The following is a 15142-nucleotide window of genomic DNA, read 5'->3' on the forward strand; positions in this document are numbered from 1 at the left end:
GAAGAGGCGGGGTCTTAGGGGGTGGTCCTAACGGGCGAAGGCGGGGCCGAGGCAGAGTGAGCGCCTCCTGGTGGAGAAAGGCGCTACATGGTGAAGCGGGGCGAGGCTAAGACAGAGCATGCGCCCTGCGGTGGGGAAAGGCTCCCCGCAAAAGGGGCGTGGCGTAGCGAAGGGGCGAGTCTGACTCGAGTCGAAGCTCCCAGGGGGGTGGAGAAAAGCTATGCCCAGTCTAGCACAGTCTCCCTCTGCTGCCTGAGGATCAAGACGTAGAACTCTTAGGCCCCTCTCCAATACTACGTCTGCCTGCACACCACCATGCTTCCTGCCATGACAGTAATGGACAAAACCTCTGAAACTGTAAGCCAGCCCCAAATAAATAATTAAACCTTTTTCTTTTTCTTTTTCTTTTTTTTCAGTCCATGGAGGCTTTTTGTGTTTCACATCTCTAGAAAAAGAATCCCAGGATTTTCCCTTCTGTGTGTTCTCATCTTGCTTCTTCATGGTCCGTGATGCCAGCTGAGGTTGTCAGGACAATGAAGCCAAACTGATGGGATGGGAGCAGATTGTTCTGCCATTTTTCTAGGTCTTTGAGTCGCACATCAAACTTAGGGCTTATCACTCCACACTTGTTCAACCTGCCTGGGAGGTTCACGATGATTTTCTCAGCTCTGTGGTCAATGATTTCAAACTCACCAGTGTAACCCCATGCTTCATCATCACAGTTAAGAACCGAACAATGACTTTGGGGCAGGGCCTGATGAGGACCTGGCTTTTGCCTCTCTTCTCAGCATTGTTGATGCTCTTGAGGGCATCAGCCAGGACATTCTTACGCACCGTGGTGATGGTTTGCAGAAAGAGGCATGTTTTCTTTTATATAAGAGTTGCCATGATCATAGTGTCTTTTCACAGCAATAAAACCAAACTTGGGTCTTTTGCAAGAGCAGTACACACACTTAAATGCTGAGCCATCTCTCTAGCTCCTATAATATTCATGATATCAAGTCTGACTATGTAGCCAGGGCTGGCCTGTAATTCACCATCTTCCCACCTCCACTTCTGAGTACTGTACTGAGTACAGGTAGGTACCATCACACCCGGCAGACTTTAAGGGAACCCTACAGGTCTACGCATTCTGATGTTCAGCCTCCATGTACACATTCACTTAGTGGGCAGCAATATGATGCAGAAGTGAGGCACAGTCCTCTTCTGTTTTCAGTGGGCAGGATTTCTTACCTTTTTCTGCCTGGCCTCTGTGTACATGCACCCTTTCACACTTGGGCTTGTGTGGTTCTCCACAGCTTTTTCCACTGAAGGTCTATGACACAAGCAGTCTCCAACTGCCACAGGATGGGAAAAGACTCCTCTAGACATGTTAAGAGAGGTGCTATCCTCAGAGTAAAAGATCAGGTTCTCTTCTGGGTGACAGGATGTCCTGGCACCTGAGCAGCCATGCTGCCAAGAACACACCCATCTGACATAAACTACAGAAGTAAAAACATTTATTTTTCCATCTTTAAAACTCTGGTCCCACAAGGTCAAAACTTCTTTCAGTTCACGTTCTTGACCTTTCAAAAGAGAAACCTTTCAGCTGAAGGTTAAGTCTATAAAGAAACTTTAGAGATGCAATGAGGAGACAATGATTTCTTATAAATCACTACTCCTGCTGGCCTGGACTTCCAGCTAACAGACCTCCTTCTGTCACAGTCTCTGAAGGGAAAAAAGAGGCTATCTACAGATATTCCCTCCAAAAGCCACCAGGGAAGGACCAGCTGTACCATGAACCTGTGAGCCCAGAGGAGAACCAGAAGACAGGCAGGCTGGCCCAGTCTGTGATGCTGCAACTTCCTCACATTAACCAGCAGGATTCCAGAGCCTGCCCCACCTGAGGGGGGCCTGGCTGAAGACAGGGAAAGGAGGTATGCAGCTTGACTCTCACTGCTGCCTCTGGGGCTCAGGGCAGGGAGAAGGGTGTGAAAGGCCCTCGCCATGGCGGGTCCCTTGCAAGGGCACGTTAGTGCTGGTCAGCATATTAGCAGAGCAATGTATTAACATTTTCAAAAAGCTGCTTAATCCTTCCAGTGTCCCCTGACAGACCACTCAAGCTACAGTTCAAAGACTTGCTAGCATAGCAACCAGGATGGTCTCCTCTGGAAGGCACCTACAACGGATACTATGGACAGAGTGCAGAGACCCCAGCCCAACAATGAATCTGGGACACCTGCCAACTTGAAGGGCAGAGCTGAACCCAGGCCACAAACTCAACCCATTCTGTGCTTTAGGGGCTGTGTTTAATAAGGATCACTTCATGAAAGAGGGCAGGTCTGGGTCCCTCCCATGAGGAGGAAGGATGGGCGGGGGACCCTGGAGTGTTTGCTCCTGTCTTCTGGCTGTGCAGCCCCTGAACCCCAGCAAGTGTGGCACGGTGCCCATTTACTGCTTCTTGTGCTCAGGCTGTAAGAGAGCCGGGCAAGGAGAGGACAGTGATGTTCCAGGGGCCAGCCAGAGAGCGCTTTGCCTCCTTCTGTGGGCCTGGATGAGGCAGCTCCTTCCCGGAAGTCATGAAGAAAAAGTTGTGCATCAAAACTGGACCCAGCCGGTGCCTGGCTGAGACTGGCTGGATGGCGACCTGTGAAGGGAAGACAGGGAGGGTGGCATCATCACACTGTTGGACAGCAGCTACGGTGGGCATCTTTTTGGGCAGAAGGAGCTCTGAGCAGGCAGTATCCAAAGGGCTTAGAGCAGCAGGCAGCAAATCTGGCCCGTGTGTGGATTTTAGCTGTCCATTCCTTTACAGAAGACAGACCTGTACTGACAGCCCCAGAGCCTCCCATACACCCTGATGCAGGATTTTGGCATCTTTCCACACTGATCCCAAGGGCAGGCCATAAAGCTCAGGAGATGCCTTCCTCAGAGGTTCTGTAAAGATGGTTCAGGCCTAACATTTGGGTCTTGATTCCTGACCCAGGGCAGCACTTGGTGACTAGTTTGCAGAAGGAGGTTTCAGGCAGTGGGGAACAGTGAAAAACCTTTATGGAGGTAAGGAGGGCAGTATGTCGCCCAAGCTAGGGGCTCTGTCCCATGTTTACCATGAAAATGTAACCAGAGCTGGTCTCCCAGCAGGTTGAACCAGCAATTCCAGGGACCTAAGGGGACAGCTCTGGCCCCACCCAGCCCAGAAAGCTACCCGCCTCACCCTGTGGATTTGGTGAAGTCGCCCCAGACATCAGCAGTGGCAGCAGCAGCAGGCTTAGACTGTGGCCAGAGTTCTGTTGCACCTCCTAGTAATGTCCCCAAGGCCAGTGAGGGAGAAAAGAGACAGGGAAGTCAGAGATCTCTTTCTGGTGGTCTCAGTTACTAAATTTTGAAATCTGGTGGCCAGTCTCATGACCCCAGGCGCTGAGACACAGGGAGACAAACGACTCCAGAGAGTCATATTTCCACCACCTTCTTCATGGATCCTTGGTGGTCCCTAGAGAGAAAGCAGGAGCCACACACAAGGTGGAAAGAAAGGTGCCAGGGCCCAGGAGTCACACCTGTGCTCTGCCCTGGCTTCTGGAGTGGGAACACCTCCCAAAACCCCAGAGCACCTTCCAGAAAGCCTGTGGTACCGTGTGGATCAACCGGCTACAGCCTCAGGTCAGACACTGCCAGGGAGAGCCTTCCAGTCGAGGCCACACAGAGCTGGCCTTGCACCTCTCTTCTGGGGCAGCCTATTCCTGCTTTCTTACCCCTGGCACCTTTCCTATGCTGCCGACGGCCACGTTGCCACTTCTCATCTGCCCTGGGCTGGAAAACCAGATAAACGAAGGCCCACAATGGGGGCACTTCGCATGAGTGCTAAGCATGCATTATCCCATTTGAATCTCACCACAGCGCCTAGAGGAGGTCAGGCCGGGATTAGCGTGTAACTGTGCAGGTCATCTGAGTCTCAGTTTTCTTATCTCTCATTCGGCTGACAGGATAATTTCACAGGGCAGAGTGAGTGCATAGATATGGCATGCTCAGGAGACCCAGCACACAGTGTCACTAAAATGCCAATGAGTAAACCCAGGCTGGCACCCAGTGAGAGCTCACAGTGGTCAGCTACTACTCCATGTGGCACATGGCTTAGCTCAGGTGGTCTTCACTATAGGCACCATCACTATTCATTCTACACATGGGAAAACAGAGGCACAGAGATGCAGGCCACTAGGAGCTCACAAACTGGTCTAAATTCTGTCGCAGTGGCTCCGGAGCAGATAGCACCAGCAGCTGGCCTACTGCCTGACACCATCTTGTATGTGAACATGCTTACTGCAGGCTGTGAGCACTAGGATGGAAGCCACAGAGAGCAGACTCCACGCTGTACAAAGGGTCCCAACTTAATGGTGCTGGATTTGGTTTTTCAGCTTTGTTATGGTTTAGGAAGGTGTTAAATGCATTTCTACCTGTCTATCAGAATGTTACTCCATCCATCCCAAGTCAAGGAATACCTGTCCTATGGTATCTCCAGGACCTAATCCTCCACGTGCACGCCGACAGGGCCCAGAAACCAGGGAAGGCCGAGACATACACAAGAACGTCCTAAGCATTCAGACTGCTGCTCCTGTCCCTGGCGATGGCACAGCCAGTCTCCTGTGAGCACACTCTAAACATAATGCCAGAAGAATGATTTCCTGATGCTAGGCAGAGGCTGGTTTCACCTCTGGCACTCTCCTGACCAACCTCAAACTGTCGGGTTGGAAGGCTCCCTGCCTAGGTGCATCACTCCAAACCTGATGAGAGCTGTGGAAAGGGCTGGTGACAATCCCAGCCTGGTGGGGAGGTGCAGGGAAAGCAGCCTCTCAGCTTCCCAGCTTCTGATGGTGCACCGAGGAACCCACACCACATCCCCGCCGTGGTGTCTCCTGCTCACAGCGGACACTAACAGCTGCATCCACCTCTCTAAGAACAGCGCTTCTCAAAATCTTAGCCTTGGTCTCGCTCTTCTTTCTACCTAGAATGCCAACTCCTGCCCCAGTGGCCTTCCTTCAGAGTCCAGGCTCCTCTGGAAAGTTCCCCCAAGGGGTGTGTTGCTGACCCTAGTGACGTGGGCCCGATACATTTGGCCTGTGCACCTGTGGTTCACCCCTCCCACGACATCTGAGCACAGACCTCTTGATAACAACTGAGGCCCAGCCACCTGCAGGGTGATAACTTCAGTCACTGCCTACCAGGACAGGACAGGTGCCCTGAAGGGTTACGAGAAAGGCCAGGGAACAGAAGAACCTCAAGTATAACAAGATACTCTGGTGCCACCATCTAGTCACACACACACACACACACACACACACACACACACACACACACAGCTACAAAGTGAGTGTGAGAAAGGGGAGCAACAGGATCATTTCTGGGGACAAAGCTGCCAGATTGGGACGCAACCATCACCCCAGCACTCACCTGAACCAGAAACAACTGCTGGCTGGACTAGAGATCCCCCGACAGACAACTGCTCCCCAGAGGGAGGGATGAGGGTGGAGGTCTTGCCACCTGGAGGGGGCGGAAGCAGGCTCAGCCCTCCTGTGCTGGCAGGTCTGGTTCTTGACGTCCCAGCTGTTCCTTCCTTCTTCCTCATGTTCTAAAGAGAAGAGAAGAATGAAAGTCAGCCATCATGCCAGAGTCATCGTGTACTGGAAAACCCCATGGAGACCTCCAGTCCTCAACATCTGTACAGCAAACGACAGTCCCCTCCAGCAGCAGCATGAGCTAGAGCCAAGCCATCTCAATCTTCCATCTAGCATCAATGCAGTCAATGTTAAAACCCAGCACCTGATCTCACTTCGCATCAGGAAAGTACACACCAGTTACAGCCATACACCATTCTGCCCCACGGAAACAGCCCGAACACTGACTGCAGTGTACTGATGAGCACAGAGCAGCCAGAACATTCATGCACAGTGAGGCAAGGGAAGCCGGTGAGAACGATCTGCTGAAGCATCCAAAGGCATCCACTAAGCGCATCACAGGATTCTGCCGTCCCATCCTTAGACATGTGTGTGCAACAAAAACACGAGCTTGGACATTCACAGCAGCACCATCTGGAGCTAACCCAGATGGAATCCCCCAAATGTTCATCCTGTGAAACAGATGAACTAGGAGGAGCACACGCACAATGGCATGTGCCATCACAGAGGACAACCAACCACAAGCAACAATATGAGTAATTCTTACAACAGGACACTGAATGAGGGGATCATATTGAAAGGGATTAAGTCTCCCACACAACTCACAACAGCGAAGCACAGACCCAATCCAGGGTATTTGAAGTCAGGGCGGGAAGCTACTGGAAGTGGGCAGGACTTGGGCTCCCAAAGGGCTCAGTCTTCTACTTCTTGACCTAGGGAAGTCCCATGCTTTTAAATTTGTGTGTGTGTGTGTGTGTGTGTGTGTGTGTGTGTGTGTGTTCATACATGTGACTGAGGGTGCATTTGAGTATGCAGGCCAGAGGTCAATCCTGAGTGCCATCTTCAGAAACACCACCCACCTCCTTGAGTTCGAATCCCTTACTGACCTGGAACTCACCACTTAGATGAGGATGGCTGGCCAGTGAGCACCAGGGATCCTCCTGTCTGCCTAGCACCGGGTGACAAGCATGTCACACACCCAGCATTTTTTTTATGTTGGTCTTGGGTCTTGAATTCAGGTTCTCATGCTTGCAAGGCAGCACTCTACCAAGTCATCTGTCTTCTCAGCCCTTGCTTGGTTTCAAAAACTTACTCTGTTCCACATTTATAAACCAGGCACTTTTCTATATGCGACACTTCAGGACAACATAATAAAGCAGTGAGCACCAAGTGTGAGCCAGAAACCAGCACAAGCCACACTGATAAAGCAGCAGCAGAGATAGAATGCCCAGCATCCTCCCCATGCACCCAGCTGGGCCAGCTGTTTCTAGTTCTCCTCTCCTGGCCAAGTCCCCCCCTCCCACCCCGTCTCTGTGCCTTAACCTTCTTTCTATCTTTTACAGAGGGAGGTCCTGAAGTCGTATGAGAAATGCCTGAAAACACTACCTGGCCCACAGCTGACGCTCATTAAATGTTAGTTCTTCCAAGCAAGAGAAAGAATCCCAGTGCCACCAGTCCACTGGATTGGACCTGTATTTCCTCTCAAGGGCCAGCTGGCCAACTTCAAGGTCCCAAAGCATCACCAGCATGAAGCAGGAAAGAGAAAGAAATGGTAAGTAAAGAGGAAAAGCATTATTTCAGAGTCACACGCTTTCTCTAAACAGACCCATTTGGTCCTTGGTTCCCCCAAATGCCTCCCAACTCCATCGCCCCTCTATTTCAGCAGCCAGGGAGAGCCCATGCCTGGGCACCCAGTCCACCCTGACCTGTTTCTATTCAACAAGAGCTGGCAGGGGATGCTGGATGCAAAGCTACACAGCAAGAAGACTCGAGGAGCCAGGACAGTACCACCAGCAGAAGCTGCCCATGATTCCCAGCACCCTCCTCAATGCCTTCCAGCCCAGGGTGCTGCTCCCAAACCTTCCTCACTCAGGCATGAGGCCAAGACACAGCTTGAGATAAGCACACTGAGCCTCCTGATCCACTCTACCAGGCGGACAGACACACCAATACTGGTGCTGAGTAGCTACTCTCTGATCCATCCCTCCTGCCTGCCCACAGGCCGCTCTTTCCAGGAAGCCTTCCATGGTTTCCAGCGTTATGGGCCATGTGTTTTTCCTCTGGAAGCCCTAGCTCCAGGACTGCTCCAGTCCTAGAGTCTCTCCTGCCATTTTGCAGTCACATCTATACATGATCAGCTCAACTTGGAAAGCCATAGAAGCAGAGGCCTGGTACCCTGGGGTGAACCAGGCACAAGGCCAAGCTGCTGGATCAACTACGGCTACCGGGATGGAACTGAACTATAACGGGTTTGGGTTGGGAAGCTTTGGGCTGGGTGGCTTCAAGAGTCACAAAACCATGGCCCACAAAGTCAAGTGAGGGTGGGACTCACTGCGATGTTGATCTTGATGGTCTGTCCCTCCTTGAAGCCCAGGTCCAATCGGGGGCCTTCGTCTGGGTTCTGGGCTTGTTTTGCAAACTCACACTGCTGTTTCACCCACCTGGGGAGGACCAGGAAGAGTGGTGAGGCAGGAGCAGTAGCTGCCCTGCATTCATCCACAATGCCTTCAGTTGAGGAGGCCTGTGCTGAGGCCAACTTCCCAACCAGTAGTTCAAGTCCCAGATCTGGAACTCTTAAGCAGCTGCATGGCTATCAGCTCCCTGATCAGCACGATAGTTTAGACGTAGGAGTTGAACAACCCTTTCACAGGGGTCACATATCAGGTATGCTGCATAGCAGATATTTATTTATTTGGTTGGTTGGTTGGTTGGTTTGGTTTTTTTTCAAGACAGGGTTTCTCTGTGTAGTTTTGGTGCCTGTCCTGGATCTCGCTCTGTAGACTAGGCTGGCCTTGAACTCACAGAGATCCTCCTGGCTCTGCCTCCCAGTGCTGGGATTAAAGGCGTGTTCCAACACCACCCAGCAGATATTTATATTATGATCATAACAATAGCAAATTTCGTTATGAAGTAGCAACAAAAGTAATTTTATGGTTGTGGTCAGCACAACATGAGGAGCTGTATTAAAGGGTTGCAGCTGCAGCATTAGGAAGGTTGAGAACCACTGGTTTGGACTCTAAGGTCTGAACACTGCTCTGAGAACTGGATAAGCTCATTCACACGGTACCCAGGAGGAGCGAGAGGCTGCGCTTTCCCTCTGTGGCTCTGGCCCCACCTGGACACTCCTATATTCTGAGACAGGACAGACGCCGAAAAGCAAAGGGCAGCACAGTGCTGCGTACCCTCCTACAATGCTACTAGCAGCCACCTGGGACGGGGTGTCCACACAAATGGCCAGGCACTGCCCAGCTACCATCAGTCAGAGGCGGAGCTCTGAGGATGCCCTGTCCTCTCACAAAGGACACCAAGCATCTTTGAGGTGACCTGGCGATGTTAGTCTCACTTATGACATTATAAAGGAGCAGACCCTGAGAGCCATAGGAGCCTGACAGCTCAGGGGCTGCTGAGGAAGAGTTGGGACACTGAAAAGGCTAGGCCAGCTGACACGGGGCACACAGCCTTGGGGACCAGCAGAGCAGAGAAGGCAACCTGGAAGAGGACTGCCAGGCTGCTAACAGACAAAGCAGTCACTGAACTCCGTAACCAGGAAGAACGGTTCTGTCCTGGAAAGAAGGGAGGAGAAGGAGGAGACGAGAATACTGTCCCAAGAGGTACTCACTTGAAATGGTCTTGTAATGCCACGTTGAAGTCAAAGGCGTCCCCTCGGTCCCCAAAGCCAATCCCAATAAAAGCATGTCGCCCTGGGGAGGGGGGGGGGGGGGGTGGGAGTCATCAATCTCATGTTTATGGAGGCAAGGCTTCTGAAGCCCAGAAGAGCCCCCAGACCCAACATACCGTTTCCATCTTCGATGCGGACAACGAAGTACCTGCTGGAGTCAGTCACGCTCTCCACAGCTGTGCCGGGAAACTGGTCCACTGGGGCCTGTGCAAAGAGCTCCCCTGTAAGGACAGGGTGAAGGAGATGAGCCCGGGTGCCCTCTAGCCTGGTGTTGCTAGGCACTATTTGGGCTTTCCTGCTTCTAGCCACACCAGGAGAGCTGGACAGATGGGCACCACTCCAGGATTCAATCAAATCTTCTTGCTGAAGGGACAATGCCACCACGAAATGAAGAGGACAGCAGAGTTATAAGTGGCTTACTGGTCATATCTGCCCAGAGTGTCAATGGTTTTTACTTCAGCGACAAGCATTTCAAAATCAGACTGCTTTAAACTATCCCCCATTTCTGGGGCTTGAGGGGAGTGGGGGGAAGACAGGGTCTCACTATGTAGCTCTGGCTGTCCCAGAACTCACTTACATAGACCAGGTTGACCTCAAACTCAGAGATTTACCTGCTTTTGCCTCTGGAGGGGCTTAAAAGCATGTGCACCATGCCTGGCCTTGACTTTTCTTAAAGATTAAAAGTTCTACCTATGCTGGGCCTTCATCCCCACACAGTAACTCCAGGATGGGGCTGCCATCACCCAGCCCAGCAGCTTATTCTGTTTGTATGGCCTGCTCAAAGGCTCAAAGTGATGGGCCCAGCGCAGGTGTATCATACCTCAGAAAGGAAGGACCGTAAGAGAAGCCAGCGAGCCCCGCAGGCATCAGGGAAGTTAGGATCTCACAGAAGAGTCTAGAACACACTAACTCAGTTCAGTCTCAGAGACCAGGCAAAGGGATGACAGGTCTTAAACTGCAATCCCGGCCAGGTATACAGCTCAGTGTAAGTGCTCTATTGGCATGCGTGGGTTTGTTTCCAGCAGGGCATAAAGCAGGCATGGTGGGGCGTGCCCGTAATCTCTATACCCTGGAGACAGAGGCCTGAGGATCAGAAGTTCAAGGTCATCCTCGGCTACACAGTGGGTTCCTTGCTAGCCTGGGCTACATGAGACTGTCTCAAAAAGAAAGAAAAGGCACCATTGTGTAGTGTCCCCTTGTGAACTCCGGGCTCCCGCAGCTGCAGCGAAGACCACAAATCCAGGAGCCTTTATGTTGGGCTCCAGGCTCAAAGATGCCCTCAGTGTCCGATCAAACACACCCTTGTTTTGTTGTTTGAGAAGGATCTCCCCATGTTCTGGGATTACATTGGCTAAGTCCAGTGTGTTAGAAACAGCTGGGTCACCAACGATGACCTAGATGAAAACCGATGGCCCTGTAGCCTGCAGCTTCTTGTCAACTTAATCCACTTACTTTAGCACTTGGGCATGTAGATGCACCTAAAGGCCTTTACCTTGCAGCAATGGTTCTGCCAGGGCCCTGAGCCGCCATGGCCAGGGCAGCCTCTCTCCTGCACAGCTGGAAGTTCCACACCTTAACTCAACCCATGTCCTGTGCCTCTACCTGAGGTCCTGTCCTCCAGCTTGATGTAGGCCATCTTCCCTTTTGCAGTGATCCGCAGCCGGCCACTCCACGATGGCTGGTCCAGCTGCCATTCTGAGGCCCTGTGAGGACAAAAAAAACCACTGAGCCTCCTGCTCCATCCCTCCAGAGATGGAGAAGAGAATGGGGAGGGCTGCTTGCTCAAGAACACAGCAGGCCAGGATGGAAACTAATGTCTTTGAAGGTCACACAACTTCTGCCGGGCATCTGGACTCTTCTGACGATGTAGAGGGAAAGAGCCAAACAATGTGTGCACAAGCTGATGCTGGGTCACACACCGGGGCGGCTGAGACGGCTGAGCAGGTAAGGCAACCACTGTTAACCCTGACAACCTGCTTGTGACCCCTGGGACTCCCAATGGCAAGAGAGAACCAACTCCCAGACTGTCCTTTGATTGTCACTTGTATAACAGCACACGTGCACAGTCAGACACACACGAATAAATGTGATCAAAACACTGTTTTCTGAGACGGGGTCTCAGTGTGTAGCCCTGGCTGTCTCGGAACTCCCTTTTTTTTTTTTTTTTTTTTTTGGTTTTTCGAGACAGGGTTTCTCTGTGTAGCTTTGTGCCTTTCCTGGAACTCACTTGGTAGCCCAGGCTGGCCTCAAACTCACAGAGATCCGCCTGCCTCTGCTTCCCGAGTGCTGGGATTGTACGTGGGTGCCATCATGGGACCCACATGGTGGATAAAGAGAACCTCTACATACATGCTGTGACAGGCATGTGCCCACACACATACACACAATAAATAAGTAAATAAACTTAAAAAAACAAAAACCAAACAACTTATTACAGGGGTTTGAAAGATGGCTCAGTAGTTAAGAGTACTAGCTACTCTACTTGAAGACCCAAGTCCAATTCCTAGCACCCACATGGCAGCTCAAAGAGTCTGTAACCTGAGTCCTAGGGGATCGCTTCTGGCCTCCTCAGGACCAAGCACTCATGTGGTACCCACACATACATGCAGACAAAACACCCATAAACATACAAAAAGTAAATTTAAAAATAAAAACTATAATAGCTATATAAAAAGCTAAAAAGCAGCCAGGGGGTGGTGGTGCATGCCTTTATCCTAGCACTCGGGAGGCAGAGGTGTGCAGATTTCTGAGTTCGAGACTAGCCTGGTCTACAGAGTGAGTTCCAAGACAGCCAGGGCTACACAGAGAAATTCTGTCTTGAAAACCCAAAACAAAACAAAAGCTAAAAATCTATTTTTAGTAAATATCTTCTGAATATGGCTGCATCTCAGTAAGTACACAGACACTAAAATCTCGAACTCAAAATTTTTACATTATGAAACAGTATTCAAAATCTCCAATCATTTGAAGTTGTAAGAAATATTCTGGCCGGGCGGTGGTGGCGCACGCCTTTAATCCCAGCACTCGGGAGGCAGAGCCAGGCGGATCTCTGTGAGTTCGAGGCCAGCCTGGGCTACCAAGTGAGTTCCAGGAAAAGGCACAAAGCTACACAGAGAAACCCTGTCTCGAAAAAACAAACAAACAAACAAAAAAAAAAAAAAAAAAAAAGAAATATTCTTAGCTTGTGGGCATTCAAAACCACAGGCAGCTGTAGCTTGCTGGCCCCCATTCTAAAGACCACAGACCTTCTCCCAAGTGGGATTTCCTTCCCAGCTTCCTTTCTGCAGAGGAAGCAGCTAGGCCCTATTGTTTCTGGTAAGACACGGTGATACCAAGCTGGCGAAACTGACCAGCTGGGACCCTGAGACCATGTTGGGAGAAGTATAAAGGAGTACAATCTTTGGTAGGAAGAGCTGAAAAGTACATGAGTGTACAGGGGAGAAACGGGGTGGTTAGAAAACACATTCGCAAATGTATTCCAGGCAGGAAGAAACACAAGGAAACAAGGACCCTCATCAATACCCTCTTTGGTTCCTTTAAAAAGCAACAGTGTAGCTGGGCACAGTGGCACACGCCTTTAATCCCAGTACTTGGTAAGCAAAGGCAGGCGATCTCTGTGAGTTCAAAGCCAGCCTGGTCTACAGAGCAGATGCTGGGACATCCAGGACTGTTACACAGAGAAACCCAGTCTCAAAAAACCACATACACACACAAAGCAATAGTGTAGCCGGGTGGTGGTGGCGCACACATTTAAACCCAGCACTCGGGAGGCAGAGGCAGGTGAATCTCTGTGAGTTCGAGGCCAGCCTGGTCTACAGGGTGAGTTCCAGGACAGCCAGGGCCACACAGAGAAACCCTGTCTTGAAAACCAAAACAAACAAACAAAAAGAAAGGCAATAGTGTCACATTTTAGTTTGCAGCAGCAGCACAGAAAAACCCCTAAGCAGCAAGCACCATGGGTATTTCCAGAAGGCTTTTCTGGGAAGTTCCTAAGCAAATGTCAGCTCTCTAGAAGTCTCAATGGCAGCTGTTGAGGGCCACACAAATGCAGATTCACAGCTAACAACACAGCAGACTCAGTTTCTGTTCCTCTTACTGGCGCAGTGGGCTTTAGATCCAGGCTAAGGAGAGCCCCAAAGGTTAAGTGCAAGGCCGGCAGTTTGTTCTCTATTAAACCAGCCTGGCTGGATGCTTGGTGACCCTGCCCTCTGGAGGACCATGAGGAGCTAGCCCTCAGCTACTGAATGAAGACCCAACATAGACCCGCCATCTCTGCTTTGGTGGCCGGTGTCCAGTTTAATGACAGAAAGGGAAGGGTTCTGGCTGGGGAGATGGCTCAGTGGGGTGAACATGGGCTGAGCAAACCTGAGGCCCGGGGTTTGGATCTCCAGAATCTAAGAGCCTGGTGTGGCTGCAGGCTCCTGCAAACCCCCCACTCTGTGGGGGCAGGGCAGAGAAAGGAGGATCCCTGGGGATTTGCCGAACAGCTGGTCTAGATGAAACAGCAAATTCTAGGTTCAGTGAGAGACCATCTCAAGGGAATAATAAAGACAGTGAGAAAGACAGACACTTGATGGTCATCCTGTGGCTTCTGCACGTGTGCACATGGGCAGGCACATGGGCAGGCGCACAGGCATACCTATCATGCCAACACACACACACACACACAAAGCACAGACGGTTGTTGCTTGCTGACCTCCGTTCTTGTTATTTTCATACTATTTTATTAAAATCATCTAACCGACACAGTAAGTGTTCAGTAAGATACCCGTTCAGAAACTTTGCTATGTGCCTGTGTTACACAAGTGCGAAGAACAGATAAGTCAACACTCCAACACACTTGTGGTACAGACTACCTCCTATTTCCAAATAACTGAGACACACATTGCCTTCAAAGGCCACCCATGCCAGGCAGTGGTGGTGCACACCTTTAATCCCAGCACTTAGAAGGCAAAGGCAGGCGAACTCTGTGATTTCAAGGCCAGGCTCGTCTACACAGAGTTCCAGGACAGACAGGACTATGTAGAGAAACCGTCTTGAAAAACCGAAAGAGCTATCCTTTCTAAGTAGCCACACCCCACCCATCACAGGGCACAGGCCACATCATTTATATCAGCAATATCTTTTTTGAAAAGTATTTTTCATCTTGTTTGGATAGGGAAATGCAAACAGTACGGGAGGTATATAACAATGCCTGTCCAGCTTGGGTTCTCCTCTCTTAGAGTCCTGGGTTCCCTTCCAGAGCCACTCCGTGTGTTTACCGTGTTTATTTGCCTCAGGTGACAAGGGAAGTGGGGTCCTCCCAGCTGCAGCTTGTTGTGATCAGGGATGAACCTGGGCCCCAGGATAGGGACGGGTCCCTCAGATGGAGTCGGGTTCCCTCCCGGTGGGGATTTCCGCGAGTGGCAGGGTTTCCAAGGATCCCTTCAAGGCTGTCGGCTAGAGACCCGCAGAGCCCGCAGCCCACTCGGGTCCCCAGGAGCTGGCTGGGACGCCGCATCCCGCTGACAGCTCCCGACCTGCGACCCCTCCTGGGTCTGGCCCCGACAGGAAGCAGCCACTGGGCTCCGTTCCTTCCTTCCCTAAACGCGACAGCCCGTCCTTGACCCCCGCAGTGCATGCCGGGGCGGCGGGGAAAGGTTAAGCCAGGAACAGTCACCTGTAGCCACGGTTGGTCGCCCGCGGCGGGATGCGGTAGACATGGACCTCTGGCTTGACACAGAGAACCGACTCGTATTCGCTCTCCTCCATCTCCGACCGCCAGAGCGCACCCGACTTCCGGCTTCTTCCCCGCCCCCTTGGGACCGGAAGTGACGCG

At 51.4% G+C, this 15142-nt stretch overlaps 1 protein-coding gene, 1 long non-coding RNA gene and 1 pseudogene across 2 annotated transcripts; 1 reads left to right on the forward strand and 2 right to left on the reverse strand.

Annotated features, from left to right (window-relative positions):
* Positions 1-445: 445 nt before the first annotated feature.
* On the reverse strand, positions 446-1988 carry LOC131904911 (small ribosomal subunit protein uS8-like; annotated as a pseudogene).
* Positions 1478-15126, reverse strand: Necap2 (NECAP endocytosis associated 2). Its single transcript, XM_059255320.1, has 8 exons — positions 14984-15126; positions 10927-11027; positions 9441-9545; positions 9265-9346; positions 7978-8086; positions 5422-5599; positions 3194-3278; positions 1478-2626 (listed from the first exon to the last, which is right to left on the reverse strand). Exons 1-8 carry the CDS (start codon positions 15073-15075, stop codon positions 2578-2580), a joined length of 801 nt encoding a protein of 266 aa, XP_059111303.1. The 5' UTR covers positions 15076-15126; the 3' UTR covers positions 1478-2577.
* LOC131904255 (uncharacterized) lies at positions 9020-11423 on the forward strand. Its single transcript, XR_009377712.1, has 2 exons — positions 9020-9256; positions 10975-11423. It is a non-coding gene; the product is annotated as an uncharacterized LOC131904255 (long non-coding RNA).
* Positions 15127-15142: the final 16 nt, after the last annotated feature.

Source organism: Peromyscus eremicus, chromosome 2 (genome assembly GCF_949786415.1).
Source record: "Peromyscus eremicus chromosome 2, PerEre_H2_v1, whole genome shotgun sequence".
Classification (NCBI taxonomy): domain Eukaryota; kingdom Metazoa; phylum Chordata; class Mammalia; order Rodentia; family Cricetidae; genus Peromyscus; species Peromyscus eremicus.

Coding starts and splice junctions, on each gene's coding strand:
- Necap2 (XM_059255320.1), bottom strand. CDS start 15,075: ATGGAGGAGAGCGAATACGAGTCGGTTCTCTGTGTCAAGCCAGAGGTC. Junction 9,546..10,926: donor GCTGGAGGACAGGACCTCAG/GTAGAGGCACAG, acceptor CTGTCCTTACAG/GGGAGCTCTTTGCACAGGCC. Junction 3,279..5,421: donor AGCAGTTGTTTCTGGTTCAG/GTGAGTGCTGGG, acceptor GGACATTACTAG/GAGGTGCAACAGAACTCTGG.